The sequence below is a fragment of the Psittacula echo genome (genome assembly GCF_963264785.1).
Source record: "Psittacula echo genome assembly, chromosome: 1".
NCBI classification, from domain to species: Eukaryota; Metazoa; Chordata; class Aves; order Psittaciformes; family Psittacidae; genus Psittacula; species Psittacula echo.
In genome coordinates, this window is record NC_137735.1 from 48,520,795 (window position 1) to 48,535,947 (window position 15,153).

Sequence of the window (15,153 nt, forward strand, 5' to 3'; positions counted from 1 at the left end):
GTTGTGTCCCACACTAATGCGTTTTCAGGTGCTGGGGGCAACACATCTCCAGCAGAAGGTAAGCAGAGAGCTGTGCATGAGGAGGACTTACACTTGCCTGGTAACAAGTTGCCATTACACTCAGCAGCAAATGCAGGGAAGGCCCTTCCACAGCAAAGGTGAGGGACAAAAGTCACACGTTCACTACAACCCGCGTGGAGTCAGTCTTCACACAGCACCTAGTAAAGGCGACGAAGTGTGTGGAAGCACCTAACTCCCACCTCTACCCTAAAACAGCAGCAGCACCTTTCACACACCGTCTACATCGTCAGAACGCCCAGCCCCCACCCGCCCTCCATGCTTCGACGGCCCTGCTCAGGCGGTGCATGGGGACACGCCCCGCCCCGCCCGCGAAGAAGCCGGGAGCAGGGCTTGTCGGGAGTTGTAGTCCACTGGCACGACCCCTTCTGCGCAGCCTGTCGGCGCGCAGGACTACACTTCCCAGAGGTCGCTGCGAAAGACCCTCGGAAGGGAGAAAGGAAAATGGCTGCGGCGGTCCGGGGGTGCGGTGGGGTTTGGTGTCAGGTGTGGCAGCGTGGAGCTGGAGGTTTTTCCCCCAGCGGGCAGCGCGCTGTTGCCGGTAGCGCGAGAGGCGCGGCCGTGCCGGCGGGGAAGAGCGGGTATGGTGTCGGGACGGCGCGGGACAGGGGCCAGTGGAGGTGGCTCTCAGCTGGGGCATCCCGCTCTCCTCAGGGTGTAGCTGCAGGCGGTTTCGGACCTCCGGGTTTGGGTACGAGAGCAGGATGTCAGGGGCTTCTCAGCACGCGTTTATGTTACCTTCTTCCTGAACGCCCTCCAGATAGTGTTTGTCTTAGCGGTAGTCCTGTGTTCCTTTGACATGTGGTAAGAGCCAGACGCGATGCAAGCGAATTGGGAAGCGTTGGCATTCATGTGTTTGGAGCATAATCACCATGCATCAGTCTGCATAAGTATTTTTTTGAAGGGTTATTCTGGTCCAAAGAAGCTTTCTCTTCCAGTGGAGAATTGTGAAACCTTGACAGTGTGCCTGGAATAGAGCATTTTGTTTCTCCCACAGCTTTAAGTTATGGCCTGTACAAGCTTTCATGTTCTCTGGTGAGATTCAGGTTTGTCTGCGCAGCTGATCATCTAATGAAGTTGTGTGGAAAGGGGCAGAAGTATGCTGCTGATTCTTTAGAGACACAAATAAACATAAACCTTGAGCAAACAAGGCAAGGAACTCCAGGTTTCGCATGAGTGTTGTTAATAGGACTCAAGGACTGATGCACAAGTCTTTTATCAGAGTGTAACCCAACATGCTGATTAAGCGAAAAATGTAATTTAATGCTGTGATGTGATGGGGATGAATTTCTCAAGAATGCAGGAAACAATGAAATAAATCTGCCTCCAAAATTTTAAAAACAAACAACCCCCCCCGCCAACTTTTTTCCTAAGCCTTGAGGCAATTTTATGAGTAGTTGAAAACACCAAAGAAAATACTGTGTTTCAGTAAAAGAAAATACATTAAATCCTTAAAACATCTGAACCATAATCCTTTATGATAATATTTTTCTTCGTAAAGCAGTGATCTAAGTGGCATCAGTAGTTTGGTGTTTATGGGGATGTCCTCAGCTGTTGGAGGGCAGACAGAGAAGTAAAATCTTGGCAATGAATGTTCACCTTTGAAGGGAATGCTCTACTTGATGTATTTGTTTGATGTTTTTCAATAGCTTGCTTATCTCCTATAGCTGTCTGGGTACTTGTACTGCTGAAGTAGTCTGCCATAGAAATGTGATTTCATCACTGAAATATTATTTGTGCCACTTTATTTGTACAAGGCCATATAATTACTTACAGAAACTGTCAGGCAATTCATACTGTGAAGGTGACCTTTTTCTCTTGTCCATATAAAGGTTATGGATGTGAGAACGGCAATTACTTTTCAGATGATATGGAGAAGCTTTATTCTGTGGAATATGTTCAGAGAACTGTAGCTCTCTAGCTGAAATTATGATTTCTCTATTACCAGATTACTAATGTTTATGCTAATATGCTACTAACACTGCTCTGCAGAGCCACCTTTCCTAGCATGCAGCTAGCTGACAAAGAATACATAATTTACTATGCTAATGATTTTTGGAGACTTATCAAACTACCTAAGAAGTAATACATGTTTATGATGATTTTGTGATTTTCACGAGATACCAAATTAGGGTTCATCCAGCATGCAAGTTTGCCTCATTAATTTCTCTTAAGATTTCTCATGTAAGTGAAAGTTAAAAGTTTCAGACCATTATGTTTCTTTTTTATGGCATTTTTTTCTGTATATAAGGAAGACACTTTGCTGTACAGTTCTCTCTATATATTGTCAGTCTCAGTTTCTCAGTTCTCGAGTATTGCGGCGCAACTGCTGCCATTGCCATAAATTAGATGTATTTGCAACATCATTTACATTTTTTTACAATTACAATTTAATTTTTATTAAAAGAATAAATTAAAAGTTTTAAATTCTTGTATTTTTAGATGTTTATGGTGATTAATGTCATCTTTATATAAATTTTATTTCTCTTCTCTTTCCTTTTCAGTCTTGCTCCATGGGTACCAGTTGTTGGTCTGGAAATTCATGCACAGATCAGTTCCAACTCAAAACTCTTCTCTGGGTCCCAAGTCCAGTTTGCAGCACCTCCTAACTCTGTGGTATCTTTCTTTGATGCTTCTTTACCAGGAACTTTACCTGTAAGTTATGCTTCAACTTAATTTACAGTAGGATTGATGTCAGACAACTTCTGAGTATATTTCCGATGTTTTGTTCTTCCCAAGATTTAACTATAGAACTACTTTGACATATTTTTCTATTTTCTGGTTGTTTGATAACATAAGGTTCCTAATACTGTTTCTTTTCAGTTTACTCATTCCCCAGTTATCACTACAGATACTTGATATACTCTGCAAAGGAAAAAAAAATGAGTGTCACTTCAAAATATTGAATGAATTGCGGTATTTCTTCGAGGCCAGAGAAATTTGGTTAGTATGCCATACAGGAAATTCCTTAAATATGAGAGATACTTAAAATCCTATGAGAGAAGAACATCTTAGATTTCGAAGTGGCCATTTGATGTTACTTTGTCACATGTTTGTTTATGTAGCTGTCATTTGCCATTTGGAATGTCTTGCTATGGAGGTACTTTGCTTCCTAAGTAGCAAGTCTGCGATTTAGGGAATCATAGAATCATAGAATAGTTAGGGTTGGAAAGGACCTTGAGATCATCTAGTTCCAGCCCCCCTGCCATGGGCAGGGACACCCCACACTAAACCATGCCACCCAAGGCCTCATCCAACCTCGCCTTGAACACCGCCAAGGATGGAGCATTCACAACCTCCCTGGGCAACCCATTCCAGTGCCTCACCACCCTCTCAGTAAAGAATTTCTTCCTTATATCCAATCTAAACTTCCCCTGTTTAAGTTTGAACCCATTACCCCTTGTCCTGTCACTACAGTCCCTGATGAATAGCCCCTCCCCAACATCCTTGTAAGCCCCCTTTCAGATACTGGAAGGCTGCTATGAGGTCTCCACGCAGCCTTCTCTCCTCCAAGCTGAACAGCCCCAACTTTCTCAGCCTGTCTCCATACGGAAGGTGCTCCAGTCCCCTGACCATCCTCGTGGCCCTCCTCTGGACTTGTTCCAACAGTTCCATGTCCTTTTTATGCTGAGGACACCAGAACTGCACACAATACTGCAAGTGAGGTCTCATGAGAGCAGAGTAGAGGGGCAGGATCACCTCCTTCGACCTGCTGGTCACGCTCCTTTTGATGCAGCCCAGGATACGGTTGGCTTTCTGGGCTGCGAGCACACACTGCTGGCTCATGTTCATTTTTTCATCGACCAACACCCCCAAGTCCTTCTCCACAGGGCTGCTCTGAATCTCTTCTCTGCCCAACCTGTAGCTGTGCCTGGGATTGCTCTGACTCAGGTGTAGGACCTTGCACTTGGCATGGTTAAACTTCATAAGGTTGGCATCAGCCCACCTCACAAGCATGTCAAGGTCCCTCTGGATGGCATCCCTTCCCTCCGGCGTACCAACCGAACCACACAGCTTGGTGTCATGGGCAAACTTGCTGAGGGCGCACTCAATCCCACTGTCCATGTCACCGACAAAGATGTTGAACAAAGTGTCAACCATTCCTATTTCCAGAGCAAAACAATTATTAACAAAACAAAATCTTATCTCTGTGAGATATTGTGGACTAATAACTCAGAATAGCTAGCTGACACTTAGCAATGAGATTTCTTAGTCACAGCATAGTAGATTTTTGAAGTCATAGCCGAATTATAACTGTGATGGCTATGGCAGTGCTGCTGTAGAATTTTCTGGGAATCTAACAAGTTTAATATAAAAATAATAGTTTTAAAAGTATAAGCTTTTACTGTACAGTGAAAATAGATATTGAATAGACTTAGCATTACCTCATCCAACAAGCATGCAGAGATGATAGTGGGGTCAAATTATTTAATGCAAAAGTGTTTCACTGAGATTGGAGGTTTGAATTCCAGTTGCAGGTATATATTAACTCTTTAATGTATTGGAAGTTTTTCATCACCATAATACAGCCTTAAATAATATTCTGGAATTGAGAATTAACTTATGGCTGGTTTTCTAAAGTCTTGATATATGTATGACATATGATCCTTAAAAAGAGAAATTAGTTATGATATTCATTCTGTGTTTGCAAAGTTTTGAAATCTAAGTGAAGTTTAGATGCTGGGCTTCACTCTGGTCTCAGTAGCAATTTAGGGCTGAGTTTCAGATCTAACTATGTGAAAATTTTCCAGAGGGAATGGGAATCTTACGCAATTGTTTGGTTTTAGAAGAGTCTAGTTAGACTTAAGCATGGAAAATGAGATTCTTTCATTTGAGGACAGGACTAGGTTAGGGAGTCAATAGTCACAACATTTAAAAGGGTTTAAGATTTTAGTTTTAGATCTTCTACTTAATGTTCTGTTAATGCACAAAAATCCTTGTGAATTGCTTGTCTTCAGTCAAGTAGAAAAACTGTTCTTCATGGAACAGAAATGAGTGTTTATATAGAGTTTCATTCTTATGTACAAAACTATTTATCTGGGAGTATTTTTATTTGGCCTTTTCCTCTGTTAAACTGCTTTACAAATGGGGCTTGGTATGACCTTTGTAAGAAAAGCCCAGCACATGTGGGCTTTGGCAGAGTATATAACTGCGTGTAAGAAGCAAAAAGCAGAATGGCTAGGTTAATTTTAAAGTAGTGATGCTAAGTTAGCTTCTCCCAGCTACTTTATTTTATACAAAGAGAAGAAAGATTTTTCTCACTGTAGCACCAGTGAAAATAGAATTGAAAGCAAATGTTACAAAATACATGTTCTAGCCTGTTGGAATGTGATACGAAATCCACTCAATAATCATAATTTTATTTTCCCCTTGTTCTTTCTGCACAGGAGTGAATGTTAGAAACCAGTGTTTGTTCTAGAATCAATCAGTTTGGCTTGTTTTCTTGAAATAACTCTATGTATTTGTACGTGGCAATAGTATCTGAAATAGAATTGGATTTTGGTGGATTTTGAAAGATGATAATTTTAAAAAATTTCCAAGTATTTGTAAAAAAAAAAAAAAGGCAAAAACATTTTAACAAATATTAAGATTATTGCCTTATAAGTCTCTTTAGGTGAATATTTGGCCTTTCTTTTTGACTCTTCTTTTGAGAAATGGAAAAAAAAAATAGGAGCAAAATTTTAGTACAGTAGTTGTGCTGTCTGTAGCACAGAGTAACTGCTGTTAGGAACAGAGAACTATAGGGACAGTTTTCACTGTCATAGGGACTTAAATTTACTGTGAGGCTATGAGATGGTTGTGATAGACAGCCATGCTAGAATTTGCTGACTCACAATGGGACCAGAAAGAATGGTGCTAAAGGGAGCTATTGTGGTTGCTATACATTTCTGGTTCATTAATGAGTGTGGGCGTGAGCCTTTGCACAGGAGAGAGAAAACTAGATGAATGTATTTAGTCCTTTCTTTCCTCTTTGTATTTTCTTCCAGTGCTGTAATACAGCTTATTTTATGCTTCTGCTGCAAGTAGGCCTTAGAAGGACCATCACACTGTCAGTGTCATGGCCGTTTCACTATGCTTCTGTTGTGCCTCTGAGAGACAGCTACTGGCAAAAATAGCTATGCAGGTGCACTGCTGTTTTGCATGAGACACAAAAAAAAAATATATGGCAAAGCTTTGATTATGAAAATAGATTTTGAAGTAGTGAGACTCATCCTGTGCTGCTCTGCACACTTTTTTGTGGCCTGTGGTGATGGAGCCTCTCACCACTAGACCAGATAGCATCTTACTCAGATTACTTTGGACTACAAACATTACAATTTGTGTAATGAAGTGTGCAAAGGCCTGGGGTTTTTTACTTGGTAAATGGACTTGGCAATGATCTTAGCTTGCTGTCTTCAGGGGACCTGTTATAAAGGAAATTTTAGCCACACGTGTGCATCATGCATGAAGGTTTATCTAACACTCTTCTGAGGATCCCTAAAGGTGGTTGAATTCCCAGTCTGATTTATCCTCTTTGAAAATTCTGTGAATCTTCATAAAGGCTATAAAGATAAGATTGGGCTCACAGAAGGAGAATCCATGATTATCTATTCTCATGATCGAGGTTAATTATAGCTCAGCCACTGAAATAAGATGGTAGATTTATTAGCTAAAGTCTGAAACCTTCTTGTCTGTGCTTAGCCTTTGTGGCTAATCACACCAAAAGATGCACGTTTTACGTTTGTCTCCTGCATGACTAAAGTGAAAGCCTCATCCTATTGTAGGCAATCCTTTGTAGGCAAGCGTACAAAGAAATAATCTAGGATTTACATAACCAAGGTTTAAATTAATAAGATTTGAATTGAATGTCAGCCCTACAGTCTTAAGTATTTTGAAAATTCTGATACCTTCTCATGCATTTGAATTTCAGTGTGAATAGCATGGAGGTTTTTTGTTGTTTCTTTTTTTTGGGTTTTTTTGGTTTTTTTTTAAGGTAGAATTTTTGAAAGACTTGGTAATGATCAGGCTGTTTCTAATGAGGAAAAGGTAAATAACTTCTGACCTCAGAAGAAACAGAGTAAAATCTTTGTGGAACATTGCTGTAGAATCTCATGAGATGCATGATTTTATATTAATACATAATATTTTCCTGTTCCACTGGACATTCTTGAGGGCTTGTCAGCTAACTCATTGCTGCTGTCCTGTACTGAGATTTTCATATCCTATTGTTTTAAATTTCTTTGGTTTTCTCTCTGTAAATAGTGTAGAAGGAAGCATTTTGGTCCTACTGTATCTTCTCTCACCTGTATAATGGCAATTGAGCAACCAGATATGCCTTTTCGTGGAAGAAAGCAGGGCTAGAATAGCTATTCACCCTTGTTCCTTCTGGTACTGCACCAACTGGCAACTTGAACTCCAAACTCTGGCTTCTTCCAAAGTTGATGAATGTCACTGCAACACTGCACAGCAACAGAGAGCACGTGTATTGTGCTGTTGCCTTCACCACTTTTCAATGCTGTGCTGTTGAGATAGCTGCCCAGGAACATTACAAGGGTAATAATATCCAGCTTTGGTGTGTAGAGGGTGCTTTAGAAGGTCCCTTTCTTATATGGACACATCTGTCCTTGGCAGTGGCAGATACCTGGTGTTTTTCCAGATGTCTTGTGTGATAGATTATCAAATTTCATGATTAATTTTAAGTGTGATTAATATACAGAATTTACCTGATGCCTTTGCTTTTGAAGGCACTGAGAGGTTTGTGTGAGATTTTGCTGGATCTGTCTGTCAGCTATACATACTGGAATAGAAACAGCATTTGAGACCAGAATATATACAGTTTTAAACTAGATTTTTTTTTTGCATCCTATGTCTGTTAAATCTGGTGATTGCAACAGCTGCCTTACTAACTTGTGATTTCAGTTTTGTTTTGGCATTCCTGCTGGCATGCATATGAATTTACTCTGTTCTTGTACTGCTTAAATTTGCAAAAATCCTGCTTCTTAGCATGACTTTTGATAACTACATTTTCAGTTGCACACACGTTTCTTAGGGAACTGGACAGTCTTCTTATCTTCATATGCATGTTGGTTTAGCTTCCATTACATACATTTTCTTCTCTTCTTTGAGACCATGTGATGTCTTGCTTGTTATATCCATGAGCTCTCCTCTAAAAATAAATTAGTGGCAGTGCCCGAAGGAAAAAGTGAGTTCCTGATTATTTTAAACCGTTTACTTATGTCTGGGTTCACTTTAACTGCCTGTTACTTCTGTCAGTAAAACTGTAGTGATTGTATTTAGGGGTGAAAAAGGAGATACTTGCTTAGAAATCAGTGCTACCTTTCTGTTGCAGTCCTTTTCTTTCCTGGTAATATTTTGGTTTGCAACATACATTGTATCATCAGTGGTTAACAGTTTTTGTTGCTCACACAGTCCCAGCAAGCCTCTGAAAAGCAAATTCCACATAATTTAGAGGAAAAAAAACAACCCAAACAGAAAAACAAACCAAAACTTACAGGAGGAAAGTAGGCTTTCGAACCATTGCTCTCTGAGAATGCCTTTGCAGTTCATAGACCCTTACATTTCTGAGTGTTTGATGGATTAAAGCCTACCTGCATAATTTCAAGCTATTAATCAGGTCAATGCTGTTGTACTGTTCAGGAGAGGTCCTTGTAAGATGAGGTAGGTGACATTCAGGGCTGTGTTACAGCACAGGTTGTTCCTCCTTGAATTTCTTTCTCATTCATAGGATCATTCACAGTCCCAGGGTTACCTCTGGACCTCGACCTTTTCACTGGGGTCTGAGAAGTGTTCTAATTCCTCAGTTACTGCAGTTGCTCAGCCCAACTTTATTTCATAGTTAACTGTAAATGCCATTTTTCTAGAGATGCCTCTGCTTTTGTGCTTTGATGTGTTTGGTGACATTTGTTGCTCTTCTCTCAAGCTTTGAAGGAGTACCCTGTAAGATTTTCTCTTGCTTTTTGCTATGTGTTGTTTATTTGTGAGAAGTTCTGACACTCATTCTGAGTGTTTTAATCTTTTTGTCAAGGCTAACAATTCCTGTAGGGCTTTGTCTCCTTAGCACCTCAGTAACTATTGAGCACTCTTTGTTGTTCTTGTTGGTTTTCCTGTTCATCCTTAACAGGTCCCTCTAGATGATGTAAACTTGCCACCTAGAATGGCATTGAGTTGATAAAACATCTTGCTATCACCTATTTTAGTATATTCTTCAATGCAACAGCAATATTAGCGATGTATTTTCTCTTATCTCCTTTTGGTTTTGTTTTTATTGCTTTATCTTTTGCTCTATCAGATATTTTTCTGCTTCTTAGTGGGGAGCAGGAGTTTGCAGTATCTCCTTTATTTCACACAGTTCTGTTACTGAAGTTACTGTGCCATCGTTGATACTTCTGGACAGCACAACCATTACATGAAAACTAGATAGATCAGTGTCCCCTCTTTCTGGATTCAGTCTGAAATGGCTGCCAATGGGCATACTAGCTTATTTTTCCATAGTTTTTCTTAGTGGACTGAGAATTTCTTTATTTAAAATTTGAACCATCAGTTGATTTTCTGGGGCAAATTTTTATTACTTCTGTTATCAATCACTATATATGCTCTGTCATCCTTAATGTTTGATTGAATTCATTTCATCAGGCACTGTAATGATAGGACAAGGGGTAATGGGTTCAAAGTAAACCAGGGGAAGTTCAGGTTAGATATAAGGGAGAAGTTCTTTACTGTGAGGCTGGTGAGGCACTGGAACAGGTTTCCCAGGGAAGTTGTGAATGCTTCATTTCTGGCAGCGTTCATGGCCAGGTTGGACAGAGCCTTGGGCGACATGGTCTAGAGTAAGGTGTCCCTGCCCATGGCAGGGGGGCTGGAACTAGATGATCTTGAGGTTCTTTCTAGCCCTAGCTATTCTATGATTCTAAGTATCTTCTGTCAGCCTGTAGAAAAACAGTCTGGTTTCAGGTGACTTCCTCTGTGGAAATCCAAGGTAGTATATTGTATATATGTGTATGAAAGCAGCACTCTGTTAAGCAGAAGTTTATGTAACAATCATGGTTTTACCAATTTCTTGGCATTTTACCTTAGTGAACTGACATCTTACTTCTTTGTTTTTCTTAACAATTTTTTTTCTTTGCAGAGTTTTTTCATTGAAAGGTATTTAGGGAAACATTGTCCAACAGTAGTGACAGATAATTGTAGACTGAGTCTTTGTTCCCTTCATGGTTAGCTGTCTTGTGTGTAATGTTGCATATCTGCCAGGTTTATGTATTTTGTTTGAAACTTATCTTGATGTAATTAGGCTGTAATTGGTTCCTGGGGTAAAATGAATTTATTTCTTTGTCTTCTCTCTGATTATCAGCCACTTTAAATATGACTATATATGATTTTGTGAGGATTATGTAGCCTTCTGCAACTGGTGTTTCTTAATTACATATGTAGATTTTGCCACTGCAACCATTGTTTTCTGTGCAGAAACTCTAGTTCTGCCAAGTTCAGCCAAATCTCAAAAAATCAGATTTGTAGGGTTTTTTGGGAATATATTAGCAAGCACATGAAGAGGCAATTGGCAGTTGAGTCTCTCCACTGATCTCAGCTTTATTTGGACATTGCTGTTCGGGTACCTGTGACACTTCTTATACTCTATTTGAGATGTTTGGTGAATGGGGAGAAGTTGAGGGAATCGTGGAGGAGAGAGTGTTGAGGTTACTGCTTAAGTAAAGCAAACTAAAGCAACTGTTTATGGGAAACCAGTCTTTATTAGTTCTGCTGTTCCAGAACAGCTTTGTTAAAAAGCAGATAATTTTGGCTTGCTTTCTTAATAGATTTTTGCAAGACTTGTTGCGTTATGTCTCCTGTTCTTTTCCTGAATTAATATATTCTTGTCTCTATGTTTGATCGAGTACTTCTTGTTTACTCTCAATTTGTATGTTGTGCTCTCTTAAGAGATCTGGGTCAGCGATGGAAAGATGGCTGCCTCTCTGGGAAACTAATAATGGTGTTTCAGAAGATGGCAAATAGAATGAGAGAGAATGAATGAGGGAGTCAGAGCAAGGGGTGGAAGAGTTTAGTGTTTAGTGTAGGCTTTCAGACACCCAAAGACTCCAAGAAGAAAGAGAGGGCAGGTAGCCAAGACTTAGAAATCCGATCCAAAGTATTATGTGATTTTGTGATTCTGTGATAGAAAATGAAGGTCAGTGTGTATCAAAGATACACACTGGTATGTGGTCAGATGGTCAGAATTCGTTACAACTCAGAAAAGCACAGAGCTGGCCCTCGCCAAGGCTATAAGCAAAGGCCCATCTGCAAGGATCAAGAGGGCAGGAGTTGGTCTATAAACTCTGTTTTGTTCAAGTGCTCCGAATTTTCTCTATTTAACAAGTTAAACAATCAAGATTATGTTGAAGAAGACAGGTGTTGTTTAAAAGCCTTTTTAAGCCTTTTTTTGTGGAGCTTAGTGTAGGAAAAAAGGTCTGAGACGGTCCACCTCAAAGCTCTGGTTGACTTTGGATTTGATCACATTTTGTAACTTAGGTTTTGGCCATTGCTCAGTCCCCTACCTCAAGAAACAGTGAAGGGTTGTAACTGGATCTTCTTGTATTTAACTTGTCCTGGATCAGATGGCATTAGCAGTGGTTTAAATTTCAACTGGCGTAAGAGAGGGAGCATCCTTACGACAGGTGAAAAAAAAGCCACGTGGCAGACGCAGAAAACTGCTGTTAGCATGGAGGCCATGGATGTTAGAGAGATACTGAACTTTTTGATGGGAACAGCATAGAAACACACAGTGTTTGGTTATGGATATCATGGACTATCACTATTGCATTGTTCTGTCTTCCCTATGGGTTCTCCTGCTTGGAACCAGTTCTGCATGCATGGTAGAAGTTTATTTGTTTTTAGCCACTGATGATGTGATCTGAGACACGAAAACCGGTGGTTTGCGGCAATACCACTGGATTAGCTGCTTTCCTACCACCCAAAAAAATAGACTTATTCAGTGGAGATGGTTGAGCACATTGCCCATGCAGTCTGAATGGCTTTTTCCTTCTGTGGTTTGGGTTTGGGTTTGTTTTTTGTTTGTTTGTTGTTGTTTGGTTGGGTTTTTTTGTTGTGTTTTTGGTTTTTTTTTTTTTTTGGAACCACTGTCTCAAAGGGCTGAGAAACCTAGAAATCATTCAGTATATGAACAGCTTTATATCTGGTGATACCTTACAGTTTTTCTTACTCCCAAGGGTCAGCATTTCTTCCTACTGCTGCTGAATTTTCCTGGTCATCACTGACACTGGAAGATGCTTCTTCCAATTCTAAGTCTTGTGATATGAGCTCACAGACTAGATCTTGAGCTTCAAAAGAGTGTGTCCTCTTAAAGTTTGAGTACACCTAAAGTAACATGTTTGGGAACTGAGTACTTTTTGTTAGAGTTGCCTGGTTTTAAGATCTGAGTTAAATGAGTGTCCTGCATCACCACTCTGCCAACGGACAAGGTCAGGAATAGTAATATGTTTTGTGTACCAGCATACATCTTTGGTACCAGACTGTAGAAAGATAAAGTTACAAAATATATTGAGGTATATTTAATGCCTTCTGAGCTAATCTTCCTTTGCTGCTTCAGCTTCTCAGTTGTCATTTTGTTCTCTTTTCTTAAACTGGAATCTCTTTCTATTAATCTAAGATCTTAATTTAAAATGTCTGGTGCTTCCTCCCCTATTGTCTTGCGCCTTTCCTTAGGGATAAGAGTATAACACTCATGTTAGGGCAAGAAATATGCTGAGAAGTGGGGGCTGGACTGTAATGCAGAAGACACTGAGAACACTGGAATACTGAAGCTGGCTGCCTTTGGGACTTTCCCCTGCAGTTAGAGACCTCAGTTTCTGAAAGATGTGAGCAATTTGTGGACCAAACAAATGATAAGTCTTAGGTTGGCTTGTTCTTTTACATTTTTGCTGTATGCTTAGAAGGATGGGAGTCTGATTGTATACCTATTGAAATAAATGGGTCATTTGGGAAATGGCTAGCTCTTCGTTTATTGTAATGTACATTATGTACATGCATAGCTACAAGGCAGTTACGCCCTTCTTTCTGTGTGGGAGAATGCCAAGGAAGAATGCTGCATTGAAGTACTCATCTGCAGTGTCAGACTGAACAGTCACGATTACATTTGGACTGAGTAGATGTAAGAGTAGTTTATTTTGAAGTTTAACTTATGATTGCACTTCAAAGAACCATATACTGGAGCAAGTTGCTACTTTAACACAGCAAGAATAGTAAGACTGAATAGATCTATTAGTGAAAGCAAATAAAAATCAGAGCAATATGAAAGGGGAGTACTGGAAAGTATGATTAGATATATCTGTTGAGGTTTCTAAAGATTACTGCCTGGGCTACAGAGAGGTGGTTAAGTACATTGCACTGCTTCCTTCTTCTAGCTGTTATTTAGAATGAAAAGGAGCTAAAATTATGTATTTCTTAGATAAACAATCCTGTAGTTAATCTGATTAATGCTGATTTCCTCATGATTATAATTAGGAATGAAAGTCTTAGGATGGCCAATTAGTATGAGTGTGACCTAGAATCAAAACCTTAAAATTTCTGGGGAATTATTTTGATTTTAGTTTTCAGTGCAAGGCGTACTTTGTTCCACCAGTAAGGTTTCTTGGGTGCCATTGTTACGGCAAAGATTACTGTGTTGTTTTTGTTACTGTGTTGTTTTTGTTACTGTGTTGTTTTTGTTGTTTTGGTTTATTTTTAAAAAAAGGTAGCAGAAATGAACTTTTTCCAGGAGAGAAATCCAGATGTTTCTTCTTCCACTCTGCTCAGTTACCCTATAGAGTACACATTAGCAAATGAAGAAGCTGCATACCTACTCTCTTTAAAATGTAAAAACGATCATTTACTATATATAGGAACATATATCCTCACCTCAAAAGGGGGGCAGCTTTCTTTAATGTGTTAATATAAGAAGTAAACCTGCTGTTAAAATTTGCTTTTGGTGGGAATTTGTGTCATTGAAGTTATTGTGTGTAGTTTTGTATAGCTATTGAATAGTCTTGTATTTAAAATGAAGGTCTTGACTAAACTGACCTTGCAAATAAAGCTGATAAATTTTTAAAAGGAGTCTTCCCACTTGTGAGCTAGATGTAAAGAATAGGTAGTATCAGAAAAAGAAACATCTTGGTTGGATTGTTCTTTCATTTGTCTTTCAGTTACCATGGTGCTCTAGCAGGATAGTGTAGTTACAATGGGAATGGTGCTGGTGGTGTGATGCCATTGTTAAGGTTTTTCGTGAGTTTCCAATACAAACAATTTACATTGCCTGTTGGGATAGCTCTCTAGCATTTCCTTTGAATGCCTAGAAGAGATGCTTCCATTTTAGAAAACCAGAAATATTTAAGAAGGCTTCATAGGCTCTTGTGTTTTGTCCATAGCTGTTGCAGGAACTATATAGCTTGCTTTCAAGGCCAGCACTTTGCTAACATACCAGACTGGCAGCTTGTCAGTTCAAGCTAGTAATTTAAATCTTTGGTGCTAGTCAAAGCTGTCGACTTAATAACAGCTTACTGCATAAACAAGCTTGGAGGACTTACTCTAGGTCATTAGCATGGGAAGTTTCACATGCTGAATTGATGTTTATCACTGCACATTATTTGAAAAGCTAGGCTTATTTGAAGGAAAAGTAGTCGTTTGCTTAAACAATTGTGCTTTATGCGCACAGCCTTGATCACTGGAATGGGTAGTAGAAGTTACTTCAGAAATGGAGCAATATTAAACAACTTTTGAGTTTGTTTGGGGTTTTTTTGGTCAAACAGGGCAGAGGAAGCAGGTTGGGCATGGTAGACATCTCATGCTATAGTGGGAAAGATCTGTTTTGCAATGCCTTCTGTCACCACAGAGGTCGATAAAGAAGCACAGAAAGTAGTACTGCTGAATGAGTAATGCTGCATATACAGTGATTTGGCTAGTATGACCCAGTACACTAGGGACACATACTCATTAGTCATCTAAATGATTAGTAATACTACATAGAAAATAGTCAGTACTTCACATTTTTATGCCACTTTTTCCCCAGAGGCACTAAAATGGTTCAGCAGC

General features: G+C 39.6%; 1 protein-coding gene across 2 annotated transcripts in view; it reads left to right on the forward strand.

The window, feature by feature from the left end:
* Positions 1-522: 522 nt before the first annotated feature.
* The window catches only part of GATB (glutamyl-tRNA amidotransferase subunit B), a gene marked incomplete at its 5' end in the record, with an annotated part of 44,377 nt that continues 29,746 nt past the window's right edge, over positions 523-15,153 (forward strand). For both annotated transcript variants that reach the window (XR_013958508.1, XM_080634371.1), the window contains 2 exons: positions 523-659; positions 2,583-2,733. Coding sequence is in view for 1 of the 2 variants with exons in the window: in XM_080634371.1 (XP_080490497.1) it covers positions 523-659; positions 2,583-2,733 (288 nt within the window). The remainder of the gene's footprint in view (positions 660-2,582; positions 2,734-15,153) is intronic.